The sequence below is a fragment of the Tyto alba genome, unplaced genomic scaffold (assembly GCF_018691265.1).
Source record: "Tyto alba isolate M040663 unplaced genomic scaffold, T.alba_DEE_v4.0 Super-Scaffold_2, whole genome shotgun sequence".
NCBI lineage: Eukaryota > Metazoa > Chordata > Aves > Strigiformes > Tytonidae > Tyto > Tyto alba.
In genome coordinates this window covers 17,708,391-17,723,430 of record NW_024881282.1, presented here as the reverse complement: position 1 = coordinate 17,723,430, position 15,040 = coordinate 17,708,391, and the positions used below count along the sequence as shown (strand labels likewise).

The 15,040-nt window shown below is 41.8% G+C and overlaps 1 protein-coding gene across 2 annotated transcripts in view; it reads right to left on the bottom strand.

The window, feature by feature from the left end:
- CUL5 (cullin 5) overlaps positions 1-8,900 on the bottom strand; it is a 34,903-nt gene extending 26,003 nt beyond the window's left edge. For both annotated transcript variants that reach the window (XM_032990829.2, XM_042793188.1), the window contains exons 1-2: positions 8,507-8,900; positions 1,355-1,464 (exon numbers count right to left, since the gene is read on the bottom strand). In XM_032990829.2, the coding sequence (XP_032846720.2) occupies positions 1,355-1,464; positions 8,507-8,530 (134 nt within the window). In that variant the 5' untranslated portion in view covers positions 8,531-8,900. The remainder of the gene's footprint in view (positions 1-1,354; positions 1,465-8,506) is intronic.
- Positions 8,901-15,040: the final 6,140 nt, after the last annotated feature.

The window sequence follows — 15,040 nt, the reverse complement described above, 5'->3', positions numbered from 1 at the left end:
AACACCAAGGTCAGTGGAAGAATGAAGGAGGGAAGGGGAACGCACTAGAGACCTCCCCTGTATCCTGTGAGATGGTAGGGCTGCCCCCCTTGCCGCTGCCCACGGAGGTCTAAGGTAGATCAGATACCAATCTGCAGTCTGTGGGGGACCTCATGTCATCTCAGATGACTGCACTCAAAGGAGGCCGGGACCCTGTGGGAAGAAGCAGCCCCCCACTGTTGTAGTTTGGTGCTGGGAGGATTGCAGCATGTTGGAGTGTCCCACACTGGAGCAGCAAGGGAAATGCTGTGGCCCGTGGGAGGGACTCAAGTAGGAGAAAGTCTTTGGAGGACTGTCTCCTGTGAGAGAGGAACCATGCTGGACCAGGGGGAAGAATTTCCAGAAGTTCCTCCCCGCTCAGGATGGAAAAAGTGGCAGCATTGACTGCACCCCCCATTCCCTGCACCGCTGTGGGGAGGAGGTAGAGATATCAGGAGCAGAGCTGAGCCTGGGACGAAGGGAGGGGTGGGGGGAAGGTGTTCTCAAGATGTGGAAATGTTTCTCACTCTCCTACTCTGTCTGTTAAGTTGTGTTGTTGTTAGTGTCTGTATTAAATTTATGTTCTTTTTTTCTTCCCCTAACGAGTCTGTCTTTTGCCTGTGACCATAATGGGTGAGTCATCCTTCTCTGTCTTTATCTCAATTCCTGAGCCTTTTTGGCTTCATTTTCTCCTTCTCAGAGCTGGGGGGGAAGCAGGGAGTGAGCAGTTGTGTGGTACTCAGTCCCCCTCCAAGCTCAAACCACGACAACCTAACAGGAAGCAACTTCTGGCTTTTTGGAAGGAGGAAAATGGCAGGGTTTTTAGAAAGTACAATAACACAAATTCTGCCTGAAAAATATTATATATTTTATTCTAAGGGTATAAAACTATTCTAGTTATACCAGTTAAACTGCATTACCCCGTTACTTCGGTAGCATTCATAAGTTATTTTAGAAGAAAGGCATTCAAATCAGAATAACATAACATTCAGCAAACTGCCTTTAAACAAACTTAATGCCAAAGCAGTAAATAAAATTTTCTCTCTAATAAAATTTTTGTGGGGAGGTACAAAACTTGTTTACTATGATCAGCTGAAGTCAAAAGCTCTGCTGTTCTTTCTCCATCCTATTTATAGAGATCATAATCTCAGCAAAACTCTACTTTTGCATTGATAGTGATGAAGGCACACTTACCACTTAATAAAAACTTAAGCTGGTACTGTTGTTCTCTGTGTTCCCACATAGGCCATGTCATACGGGACTTTTGTATCAGAAGTAGTACCATAACTGTATTCCCATTATGCAGAAGGATCTAAGATACTAAAAAATTACTTACGAAAACAGATCAAACCATTGCTGTTTTGTGACAGACTCCTGACGAAGAAGTTTCAGAACAATAGGGCGCATGAAATCCCATTTGTCTTCAAACTGAAGTGAACCTTTATTCTAAAAGAAACAAAAAAAAATATTGTTAATAAAAGTTTCTTATTTAAAGTTATCTTTAAGGATTCCAGTTTCTATGGTTAAAGTAAAGATAGCTTCTTCTCAGAGCTGTCTCTCATAAGGCAGCATTTGAGCTACAACACCATAGCTGAACTACACTGCTCACAGTAAGTTGTATTTTTAAAAGTGATAGAGCTACTACTTGTTTCTTAGACAAATCGATTGCCAACTTCTTCCTTTATTCACTGCATTAGCTACAACACAATTTCTAACAACTGTTCTTTACCTGTCAATGGAGTTATACACAAACAACGTGAATGATACTCAGTCCACTTTGTTGCCCCAGCCCAGACACATGCAATGAAAGTCATGAGGCAGAGTTGCAAACCTGTCTTGAATAAATTACCATTACCAAAATGGCAGCCAGGAATCAGCAGTAGTATCTGTAGACACTGCCATGTTCCTTTTTTTCTCCACTGTGCACCTGGCATCAGCAGCAAAGAGGGAGGAAGGAAGCAGAGTAATGTAGGAGCTCTTGTATCACAGACTCCCTTCCTGTGGGCTAACTGGCCATAGGCAGTTTGACAGCTAAGACTACAGTTGGTGCAGATAAAAATGATTTACACTGTGCTGAAAAATCTAATCCAAGGTGAATTTTTTTCAAATTGATGATACAAAGAGGAAATATAAAGAAACAAAAGTACTCCCATATCACTCTGATTATTCTGAAAAATCTCACTGTATACAGGCTGACTTCTATTAAAAACAAACAAACAAACAAATAAACATACCATTTTAAGAGAAAAGCAACAGTTCTACTGCATATGTTACAATCCTATTTGGTTACAGCTCCACATTTTAAAAAGAAAAACCTGCAATTAAAAGTAATGCTGATTGAGAGTTCTGTGGCAAAAAGACTACTGGTTGCGTCATGTGCAGCGTTATGTCCCAGTGCACTGCTTACTTTTGAACAGAGCATTGCCTTGGTTAGTAATACTACATTTGACACAATTCACTTCAAATACAGGAAAAAATACAGCCTAACTACTTGAAATTCTGACAAGTACACTGATCTGCTGCTAAAATCTCTCCAGATAAACAAGCACAAGCAGCACCCCCCATTCTCTCAATCATCTCTTTCTGATTAGTTTCTACGTGGAAATTTACAACTAAATATGCTACTTAGTATTCAGAATAAGCACAGTTTTGAAACTGTAATCCCTGCTGCACTTAAATGCAAAGATGTCTCATCTTCACATTACAAAGATGCAACAGGCATCACAGTAACTATTTTTATAGCAACAGCACCTGGAGGCCTTACAGCTTTATCAAATCACTGTGGAAGGTACTGAACATGGATCTCACCGAAGCAGTCCCTCTCCAATAAAGTTTAGAATTCTTTCAACATTACAAAAAATAGAAAGAGAAAATGTTTTCCAAATCAGAGAGATGGTTTTGCCTGTTCTCTTCCACTGTAAAAAAAAATAAATAAATTAATTAATGTGAATGCATCAGCTTTGAAAATCATCAACTACGTGCCTCCCCTACATAGAGCTAGCTTTATTCCCTAAACTTTGATGAGTTGCTCTCATCCTTCCTGTGAAAACAATTAGTTCCTCCTTCCAGGTATTTCTGTTCCCAGTCCCTCTTTGCAGGATAATGAACTTGAAAGACCAGCTACTGAACAGTTAGAAGTTCCAGAAAAGGCATGATAAAATAAGTAAACCCAACTTCCTCAAAGTTTTCCTTTGGAGTCAAACTTCAGAGTAGAACTCATAAGTTTTCTGGAAGAGGTAAAAAGCCTGTTCTGCAATTCTGGAGAAATACAATTTAGTCCTTCGCTGAAAACAGATGAAGATAAAACCCAAATGCTCTATCTGTGTGAATAAGACTAGTTTAACTGCAAAATATGGTGGAGGGGAAAGGGAATTGCAAACACTAGTGTTTAAATGATTTAGATTGTGATTACATAGTTCATGCTAAGAAGTACACATAACACTCAGTTGTAAAAACTGCATGTCCACTTGTACCTAACATATACCTACTTAAAAAAAAATTCCCCAAATAAAAGCTTAGCAGAAAATGCCATTAGGGAAGTTTAGGACTTTGAAAAAGTAAAATTTCTTTTTTTTTTTTTTTTTTTTTTTTCCTTAAAAAACAAAACAAAACAAAAAAAAAAACACACACAAAAAAAAACCCCAACACTTCCTCCTTTATTCCTAAATTAAGTAGAAAGGGAAATAAAATTAATGGATTAAAAATCCCATTTGACTGAACTATTTTTTAATTTCAATAAACAATTCAACATCTTATAGATAGATTCAGGCTTCCATGACCATTAATCTCATGATCTTGTACTGAAATTACAAGAAAGGGTGCATAATACCACCTACTGTGCGTCATTCACATTTATTAATTCTACCTCTATTAGTGCATGAGAAAACCATATTTTTATAATAGGAAAGGAGGTCAAACAGTGGTAATTTTTAGTTGTTACCAAAATCACACATACACCCGTGGCCCAGAGAACATAAGGAACCTGTTTCCCACTTTGTTGAGCCACCCACAAACCTATGCAATTTCTGAGCAACATTTCCTGGGTAACTTTTCTTTCTTAGCTTGTTGCCTCAAACCACCATTCCCAAGATAAGCAGGAAGGTAAGTCACATCTTTGTCGAAATAAAATTACTCCACTTGTTAAATCTTCTCTGAAAGCATGGATTACAATTGATAGCCATACCCTGACTAAGTAACCATTCTAGTTGTTTAAAATTCAAGGTTTTGAAAAGTAACTCCACTTATGAAATATTTCATGTTTCAAAAGTCACTTCACTAAATTTGTTCACAGAGATTTAAAGTTCCATTTTAACACTAACCTTCACTTGAAATATATACTACTTCACACACTGTATTGAAATTTATACTACAACTTTATTCTTCGAACTTACTTTTTCCTGTTCTTCACTTCTATGCATAAGCACCTAAATGGAGTACTTTAGGATAGCAGGTAAAAAAAACCTCCCAGACTATGTTGGTAGATATTATGTAGAATTAGTACAATGATGCAAGTGGAATTGTTCCATTAACCAGTTTTCCTGATTTGGGTATTATCATGTAACACAAAATACCTCTCATTAACTGTAAGCCAGTTTAAGAGAAACACAGCAGAAGTGGGCACAGAGTATGGTATAAGAGCCTAAATAAACATGGAATATAACAAGGCAAGGCAATATAACAAGACGTCCATGCTATTGTCCCTCTGAATCTTTAAATGTCTATTTGGACATGCAGCTTTCTTTACTGAGTTCTCTATATATTTCAGGTCACATACAAATTCAGCCACCCTGATCTCTGCCAGATGTTCTAACCAGTACTGTTAAAAAACAACATCCTCTACATCTTACTGTATGCCTCATCTACATATGAGTAACATCTTCACCTTTACTACTTCACCATTTTAAGACACTATATATATTAAGGCTAGTTCACAGAAGCATTAAGTAGGAAATAGAAGGTCCTAGACTGAAATAAGCACCATGTTTTATAGTGAAACTAGTCTCACTTGCAAAGACAGAGCATCTGGGTTTTACTTCCAGCTGTTTTCAGCAAAGGACTGAATTGCAGAACAGGTTTTTTACCTCTTCCAGAAAACTTATGAGTTCTACTCTGAAGTTTCACTTCAAAGGAAAACTTGGAGAAAGCTGGGTTTACTTATTTTTGAAATTTTTAAAATTCACTGTCTGATTAATCTCTGCTACCAGCAGCTCTAAACAAAAAAATCAGTGTAATGATTATAGTGAAGTTACTACACTAAGCAGAAAAGTAGCCACAGGCAAAGCTTTGCTGTGTAACTACTGTGCAACATTCCTGATACTCTTAAGGATCTCCTAATTGGAAATAGCCAGGAAGAAACAGACAAACTTAAAATACAGATCTGGAAATATGTACTTGCAGTTGAAGAATTCAAAAACTTTAGATACGTTTCTAGTTGTCAGTGGCAGAGGCGTGAAATTAAAAAAAGAAAATAGCTGAAACCAATGCAAAGGTAAATAAATGGTTCTCATTTCTCTTAAGTCTATGGAAAATCTGCTGCTTTCTTTGCTTCTTCCCTCCTAACAGCAGGCTCAAGCTGCAGCTCATCTTGCAAGGACAGACTCTTGCATTTGCTGGCAGCTCCAGTAAAGCTCTACAGAAGCGTCAAGACCTGCTAGCATGAATAGAGCTCTAGGTTTTCTTTGTGCTGCAATAAGCTGAGGTGCTTTCTGTTCCAGAAACTGCAGAAAAACTCATGTATCTTCATCTCACGTGAGTGAATACATTTAGACTCTTGTCACTGCAAAGGGAACAGGTTACAGGTCCAGCACAGCCCCTGAAATAAAGCACCCCCCTTTAAAAGTCCCAGAGTCACGTGTACACTGAGAGAAAAAAAACTGTAGGGGACTCACCTAGTAATGGTTCAGTCACCTACAAGAAAGCCACAGCCTCGACATGGGAGAGCAGTTCTGCTACAGGTAGGGTACGCACTAGCTTATCACGTAATGGCTAGCTCTTACGAAGTACTTCAACATTTTCATCACACTAAAATCTGTTGTATCTCACCCGGATTCAACATATGATTGGTCATTCTAATTTTGCGTTTTAAGAAGACTCTCTGAGAATATGCTTCTCAGTAAAAAAAATAATTTACAATTAGGAAAATTATGCACTACTGGAGTTTAAATGATGCACCTTAAATTTATGACAGCCAGTCAGAAATGGTTTCAGCTAGTATCCATTACTAGAGCAAGAAAATAACATTTCACTTAATTTTCTCAACTATGTAGAAAGCTGAACGAGGATGGAGGGGGAAACCAGAGAAAAATCTTAGTCTCTGTTTATCCTAGTAAAAACAAGACCTGTCTAAACCAAACGTAGATTTGATTATGCAGGCTTATTTAGAAAAGATATGAAAAAACCTTACAAATTTTAAAACCTCTCCTTTCTTACCCAGGAATTTTTACTGTGCAAGACACTGCCTTTTTCTTCCCTAAACATTAAAGCTGAAGCACATTTCACAACCTCAAACGTCATGAGGCACTGCCAATCAACACTAACCTGGAATCAACAGTTTGCTCCTCTGAGCACACTGATGAGCAGAATTGGGGAACAAAAGACCTTATCTAGTTCCAATTCTTGCACTGGTTTATTGTGTCATTATAAACAAAGTCAAATCACTGTATAATCTTTCCTTTTGTAATGCAGGACTTGTACTTTTTTGCCTTTAGAAAACTCACTAAATAGTAAGTTACAGTGCTTAAAAACACTCCAGAAAGACCTATGTCAGAATAGGTATCTCTGTAGCATTTTCCCTAAAACACACTGTGTATATATATCTTGTCAATATAAAATATTAATGATTCAAGGGCCAGTTGCAAAAATATGACTAGTCAACACAAAGGCTTCAGTTCAGCAAGAGTCATCTCACAAAATCAAGGCCTTTGAACTCTATTTTCACTTACTGTGAAAATACTTACTTCACTTACTTACACCTATTATTCTTTCAAAAGAGCTGAAGTGGAATGCTGACAAGTCTCATAGGCCTACATTTCTTCTTTCTACTACGTGCTATACAGCCACAAGTCTTGTCAAAGCATGCACTGGTCTTTCCAGAGATGCTTAAACATACAGCAAAGAGATGGACTAAAACATTAACAAGTAGATAAACTGTCTGAGCCCTGCTCTAAACCCATGCTCTTCCACAAAAAGCATTTCTCTTCTTAAGGGACATTATTTTTTTTTTACCAGTGTTCTTGGATTCTTCAATTTTAGATTTTTGTTTAAGTTTTATCTGCTTAAAAACCTAACTACCTACATTGGCATAAAAAAATATAGAGATGTGAAATAAAATTCATTTCAATTACATTTCAATTTCAATAAATATTTATTTAATATCCTATTAATACTAAACCCTTTTTTTTGGATACCAGGAAGAAACAAGGCTATCAATTATTTCTCATTTCTTCACACTGAGTGTCTCAGAGTAATACAACCAGCCATTTCAGGCCAAATCTATATATCCAAAATAGGTCAGATTGCTAATATGTAAACAGCAATTCTTCAGAACCCCACTTAACTATAACACATAGTATTGAACACACACTTACTTCTATATTTACATACACTTCAAATTGCTAACTGAAAAGTTAAGCAGAAAGCCTTCCCAAGGCCTTTCAACCAAACTACACCGAGGTTCTAGAAACACTTACTGGAGGCATTAGTAACAGTTGTTTAAAGTAGGCCCGTCTTCCATGTGCTGGCATGGCCTCAAAGGCCACATACAGTCTTCTCCACACATGCCGCAAATATCGGGACAGGCAGGCCTGAGCTCAAATACTGGACTGTCACACTGAAAACTTCTGTTCAAATCTGCAGCAGCTTGGAGTGACTGACATCTGTCATCAAACGCCGGGAAAGTGCTTGAAAACATCCGACTACAAAAGCAAAGCTGCTTCAGCGTAAGCGAAAGGCCTCCAGGAGTTTTTCTTTGCAGAAAAACGGTAGTTAACAAAAAAGCTGGAATACGGTGGCAACCCAAAGAACAACACCTGCCCACCGCGAAGGCATTTTCCCACTCTTTGTTTAACTTAAAACTCATTTTCCATGCACCTAGGTCTTCTTAAATAAACAAAGGGACGTCACCGTGCCCTGTCCAAGAGCGCGACGCAACGCTGTTTCCCAACGACGCGTGTTTGGGAAGGCAGAGCCGGGGGGAGGGGGGTGCTGGCAGCCAAGCGGCCACCGGCCGGGCCGGGCCGAGGCCCGCGGGCCCGCACCCAGCGCCGCGCCAGGGCTGCTCACCTGAGGAGGGGCCGCCGGGCCCCGCCGCGCTCGGGGAGCGGCAACTTCGGGGAGCGGCGCCCGCGGCCTGGCCCCCCCTCCGCCGCCCGCCCGGCCCGGGCCCGGGCCCGGCCGCCCCAGCCCCCCGCGGGGCCCAGCCGGCGGCGGGGCAGCCCCGGCCGCCGCCGCCCCTCTCCTCATGCAGGGCCCGGCCAGGACCCGCTCTCACCTTTAAGAGATTAGACGTCGCCATGATCCCCCCCGCGGGGCCTCCCCGGCCGGCGGCGGCGGCAGCTCCTCTCCTCGAGCTCGGCTCGGCTGCCCCCGGCCGCTGCCGCTTTACATGGCCTCGGGCCGCCCGCACGCCCGGCCGGACCGGCGGCGGCGGCAGTAGCAGCGGCCGCAGCGCTGAGCTCCCCTGCCCTGGGGCGAGGCCGGCGCCAGGTTCGGGGCGCTCCGCGGCGCGACCGGCTGAATCCTCCGCACGCAGCCGCCCCTCAGAGCCTCATGGCGGCGTCCGCCCAGGAGGCGCTCGGCAGCAGCCCCGGCTCCATGGAAGGGGCCGGCCCACATGATGCGGCGCTGAGGAGCCGGCCCCGCCGCCAAGCGCGGCCGCTCGGGCTGCGGGCTCCGCCGCCAGCGCCCCCTGGCGGCCCCGCCGCCGCGCCAGGGGAAGCCCCGCCCCCGCGGCGGCGAGGCCTTCGCCCTTCACGGCCCCGCCGGGCACCGAGCCCCCTCGGCCGGGGCCGGGCAGCGCCCGGGGGGGGGGGGGGGGGGGGGCAGCGGACGGCTGCAATCCCTGGCGGCCCCGCGGCCATCCCCGCCTCACAGACACCCCCCCCCTTCCCCTCGCCTTCCTCACCCCCCTCGTGACTTCTCCCAGGCAAACCCCCCGTGAAACTGAGCCGGAGGAGCGAGCGCAACGTGGCTGGATAATGTTCAGAAGCAGAGAAATAAATCTGTTTCTTACTCGGTGGAGGTTGGCGGGCACGGCCCCCTTCGCAGCTCGCCGTCCCTGCCAGCCGGGGCTGACGCCGCAGCGGCCTCCCGCCCGGTGGGAGCGCGTTCGGCGGAAAGCGCCGCTCCCTTACCAGCACAAACCCACATTTTGCAAAGCCAAGTCGCTTCCCTGTGCCCAAACCTCCAGCTAAGCTGTCACTCTTCCTGCCAGTTCTCACAAGTTTTCTATTTAGTAAGAAGTGGTTGGGTTTAGGTACCTTTTGGGAGGGACTTGGAAACTTTCAGGTTTTATTTATAGAAAACAGAATTCTCTTTATCTGTCAAAACGTTTAGCCTTCATCTAAAATGCGTCTTGAAAAGCATTTCAACAAGCTTTTCGTACAGGAAGCCTGAGAGGTGATGCCACCCGTTCGGCCCGGCCTGTGTGGGCAGCGCGGCGTGCCCGGTGGCTCTCCTGGGCGGCGGGGGAGGGCCGTTATCTGGGGGTAAATTCATATTACAGAGGAGACGGAGACCCTGAAGTGTTGGAAAGGCTGTAATGACATATTCAACAAACCTGTACGCTATGAAGTTTTGATAATGTCGACTAAATATGGTGTGCAGCCTTATTAGCTTCATAAATTAAGATCAGCTGTTTAAGGCCTTCTCTTAATTGAGAAGTAATGAGGTACTGAATAATTTCCTATTTTGACAAAGTTTCTAGCTTCTGAATGCTTCAATTAGTCTGTAATTTTTTCTTTGCCACTATTACATATTGTGTATTCTATACTATAGTAAGTATACAGTATTCATCGCACATATAATGCATGCAGCTATACAGTTGTATGTATAGTATATAATTATGCAATATAGATCTAATTGTCTTATGTACTGTCCATTGCATATATATCCTACAACAGTGCTGAAGTTACAAAGCTTCCAGCGGGGTCAGTAAAATGTGTGCATTGTGTATTTGTGCATCAGCTGCTTCACTCCACAGTCCGCATATAATGCTGCAGGTATGTAAGTACCAGGGAAGCTGAGACACGGGCAAATATCCTATAGACTGTGATATGGAAGCACTCACTTCTGGGAGCCACTGTGCTGTGAACTGATTTATCCTCTTTTCCCCAAACTCATTTAAAATGTGATTATTTCCAATTATTTCAGATTTTTTGTTCTTTTTAATTTCTATTGCATCTATTTTTTTTTATGCTTGCTTTTGATGCTACAATTCAGTGATGTTTTTAAATTGCTTCTGAGAAATAATTTAGACATCATTCAGCCAGAAAACAAATTAACTATAGAGAAATTCATTTCAGTTCCCTTTGATCCAAAGCTTAGAGTACAAAATCACAATGCAAATCACTAGAATGTTATAACTGCAAATTTTGCTTAACCAGCATTTAAGCTAAATGAAATTGGGCTGTATTTTAAAATGCTATGTTTTGAAATTACGGATTTCTCTATATTTGCACTTTTCATGCAAACCTACCAAATATTGACACAAAAATGTAAGAGTATACAGTATGCAGCGGTATCTGAATACCTTACACCGTGTTGTATGTTCTAAGTATCCTTAGATAGTAGCCATTGCTGTAACATTTATGCAGCTGGCCTGGAAGGGTCAGCAATGAAGGGACCAAGCATAAGAGTTCTTGCATCCTGCCCAAATGTCCTCTTGTGCAGTAATGACTGTGCTAGCCAAGGAATAAAGAGAACTTGAACACCTGAGAAGCAGTGAGACAAGGAAACAGTAGTACTTTTTACTGATATTAAAAATGAGGAGCATCTCATTTTGCATGGCTTACACAATGATTGTAATTTTTTTCTGAAGATCTGTGCATCAAAGTAAAGACACCCGTGAGTCTCAAGGTTTTGCGGTGTTTTAGTACTGCTTCAGGGCACTTTGAAAGTACACAGTGTTACATAATCTTGTTTTATTTGCTTTAATTCTATTGCAAATGCATTATTACTAAATTCTGATGGCAATTAAGATATCAATTATTGATTAGTATATGGTACTACATTGAATTACAGTTTTATATCCTTTGCATGGATTGTAAAAGACAATGTGAATGACACTTAATGCCAGAGCTTTCCATGGGTTCAAAGTGATTTGCAGGCAACAGCTCATTAATATTTGGATGATCAGTGAAATTAATACTGTGAATAATACCCTAGATGTCTTGGAGTGAATTGATTCCAGGCACAAATCTGTTGGCTTTGAATGAGTTGCGTCAGAGAGAAATAAGTGCTGCTGTGTTCTCTTCTAGTGCCTTGAAACACATGGTACCAATAAGAGATACATAGTTTCTTCTAATTGTCACTTAGTCCATGATGCAAAAAAGCATTTGATGGTTGATTAGTCAATTTTAGATCCCTCTCCAATCAAACTAGATTTATTCAGTAGGAATACTAAAACTTACGTTTTTTCTTTCAGTGGGAAAGTCTTGTTTATCACTGCCACAAACAGCCACAATGATCCTATGCTCAAACTGTGCCATGAGTCCTTTTAAAAGGGCAAGGACTCATGGACACCTACCTGTAGCTGAAAAAAAGAAGCACTGTCAGTTACCAAACTTTTCACATGAAGTAACTTCTGTGTTTGTTTCTATTTCAACAAACACTTTTATTTCTGGTGTTTGCTATTTGGGCTACACAACACCCTTTCAGTTAATAACAATAGCATTCTGGATAAATTGTCTGTGCGGGGGAGTAGAAGTTACTGTTGCATTCACTTGAAGTTGTTTAAGATTTTGGCATTTTAGCATCACCAGAACCGCCTATCCTGTGCATCTCAGGATGACCTGTTTGTTCTTACGCCAACATTGTCCTTAAGCTTAAATAACTTTTCTCTCCCTGATGTTTATTCTCCTCTGATGTATTTTTAGAGAGCAGTGCTATTCCCTCACAGTTTCCTTGCTGGAAAACTTTGCACTTTTTGCTCTGAGTTACACTGAGGATGACATGGGGTGGTGCAGAGTGACTGTTTGCAGGCAGAACCTGCCCGAGGGTTTTTGCTGAGACTGAATCCCTCCCGGGACATGGAGGAGCACGTGGCATGCGTTAGGCAAAATGTGGCCATTGTTCCATGCCCAGGCACAGAGTTGCAGAGAGCTGCTGCGGGGAATTACATCTGATCTAATTTTTCCTCTCCTAGACTTTTTCGGACAGCTAGAAATTTACTGTTCCATTCACTCTGTGTAGTCAGGGAATTATAGTTGGTCAGTGAAGCACAGTACAGTGAAAAAGTATACAACATGAAAAATTACAATTGAATGTTCCGCTTTTCTGACAGTTGTTCACATATGCAGCTCTTTTTCAGTGCTCAGTAAGCTTTGTCTCTCTTTTGTTTTAAAAGTTTCTCTGAGAATCAGACTCTTCCACAGAGAACTGGGCAGAGAAAAATCCCAATAAAATGAACAGTGTTACTGTGAATTTCAGTGGTCTGACTGACTGGAATTGAGACTTACATCCTGTAAACTTATGTCCTGTCATAGCTTGCTCTTTTAATGTCTATAACACCAGCTATGTCAGGGAAATGAGAAAAATTACCTGCACAGAGGAGGCTTTTCCCCCTGAATAATAAGCAGTATTTTAAAATATCAAAATAATAAAAATTATGACTAAATAGCTGAACTATTTGCTTGGCATTGAAAACTTAACTAAAATGGGCAATTCTCAAAAGTGCTGCAGAGCAGTGCCAGCCCTGCAAGGCTTTTATTACTAAGATTATGACTGAAATATTTTCCATAACTCCTCTCCTCAGTGTTAGTACCTCAATGCATAGCAATTACCACTAACATTTCAAACTACCACCCTGCTCACTGTCAGACCTTAGTGCCAAATATGGTTTCTGGCAGTCCGTTCCTGCAAAGAAACCATGCAGGGGAGAAGGTGAAAGGGGAAGAAGCCTGCAACATAGATGTAGTGCTGGCGTAGAGTTATACCCAACCATTCCTCTTGGGTGGCTGTCCCAAAGAATTAGCTGATCCTAAGGGAGCCACTGGAGTTGGGGAGTCAATAGCCTGAGTCTTTGTGTTGAATCTGGGTCCTTGGTGCTTTCCTTCGTCCCGCAAGTCCCATAATGGTGATGGAAATTTCTGTAGGGTCTTAAGGGCTCTGGCAGCGGTTAGTCTCACTGCTCCCCCGGGGCTGTGCAGGGATAGAAGAAATGACCTGTGTCTTCCTTTCCATCCTTATCTTGTGCATTAATTTCCCTGGTGGCTGAGTTTATTGCTACAGGAGGCTCAGTTTGTCCATCCACAGTTTTCATAGAACAGGAAAAATCAGTTTGCACACAAGCAGATTCGAAGCCGCAGCAATGAGGAATCACAGTAATGGAACTAGAGCTGAAACTTCAGCTTGTTTACCTAAACATTGATTTTATTTACAGTGCACAGAATTTCTTCTTACTGCTTCTACTCTTAGGTTTCTGTAGAAGGTCTTTAGCTGCAAGGTGGCCCTTTAGCAGCAAGGTGGCCCTTTAGCAGCCTGTGAAGGTAATCAGGGTTATTCTTAGTTTGAGCTGCCCTTGTAGCCTGTGAGGCTGCTGAAGGTTGGTGTCAGCTGGTTTACAGAATTGCTCCCATGGAGTACTAGTCTCTCAACAGATTATACACTGAGTGTCCATCCTTGAGTAGCTCGGGCCTAGCCTAAAATGTGATTTTCTCTGAGAAATGAGTGAATTAAATACTTTCAAAGATGATGATCCATCCTAGAAGCTCAGGATTGGGATTTTGGATTTCTCAGTTTAAGTTTAAATGAAGATTTACCTACCCTACTAAAGAGCCTGCTACTCCCATTCCTGTCTGGCCTCTGTGAGCGAGGGGCAGTTGTGGGAGGAGATGCCATGCAAGTGCTGTGGTGGTGTTGGCTGCTGGACATCTGTTCCCTGTCTCACCAGGGGTAAAAAGCACACAGTGTGTATATTATATCTTGGGGGATTTGTGCCATCAAGTTCTTTTCCTGGATGCATTTTAGCCATAGGTTTACTGTTCCACTGGTTGCTTGTGGGAGCAGCAACTCCATGAAGAAAACCGATTGCTCTGTGGAGTCCTGTGTCTATAGAGCTGGCTCTTCCATGTTAAAAGCCCTGCTTAGCAAAACATTTTTGGGTTCACAAAACCAACTGAGTTTTCTTCACACATATGCTACACTCCCACTAATTAAGTATTAGGCAAGGCAAATTGACTTCAGTAACCTGTACAACTACCTAATCTTTATATCACACTCAACTAGCATGTCTTCAATCGCATTGCTATCATCAGATTTGCAAATTAATTGAAATGTTATAAACAATTCTGCCATGCTCAGAAGTAAAATTCAACTTTTCCACAGCTGTATTCACTTCGCAGAGGAGGAAATATTGCTGAGTAAAATGACAGCATACGTAGGTATTCGGTTTTCAGAGAGCCTTACAGAATGTAGACTAAATCCAGACATTGAATTACTACAAGAAATGAGCTGGGGAGTAAGTATACATGCATTTATGAAATAGTCTTTTTTTTTTTTCTCTGAGGATCAGGCAGATGAATTTTTGATTAAGTTCTTCTAGTTTTAAATACATTCAGTTATACCTTTATTATCCTTAAGAAACTTACAGTTTAGTAAGTACTAAACAGCATACAGTTAAGTACTAGAGCAGAGGATCATTACACAAATGCTTGGACTTTTTTTTGTTAGAATCTGTTTATTTTGTCGTGCAATCCTATCCATTAAGCTTTTTAGAGAGATTTGTATTTTACTGATTCCTCTTTTAGAATTTTAATTTCATTCATTTATTTAAAAGATTGTCTCTGGATTCTTGAGAAATGAGCAA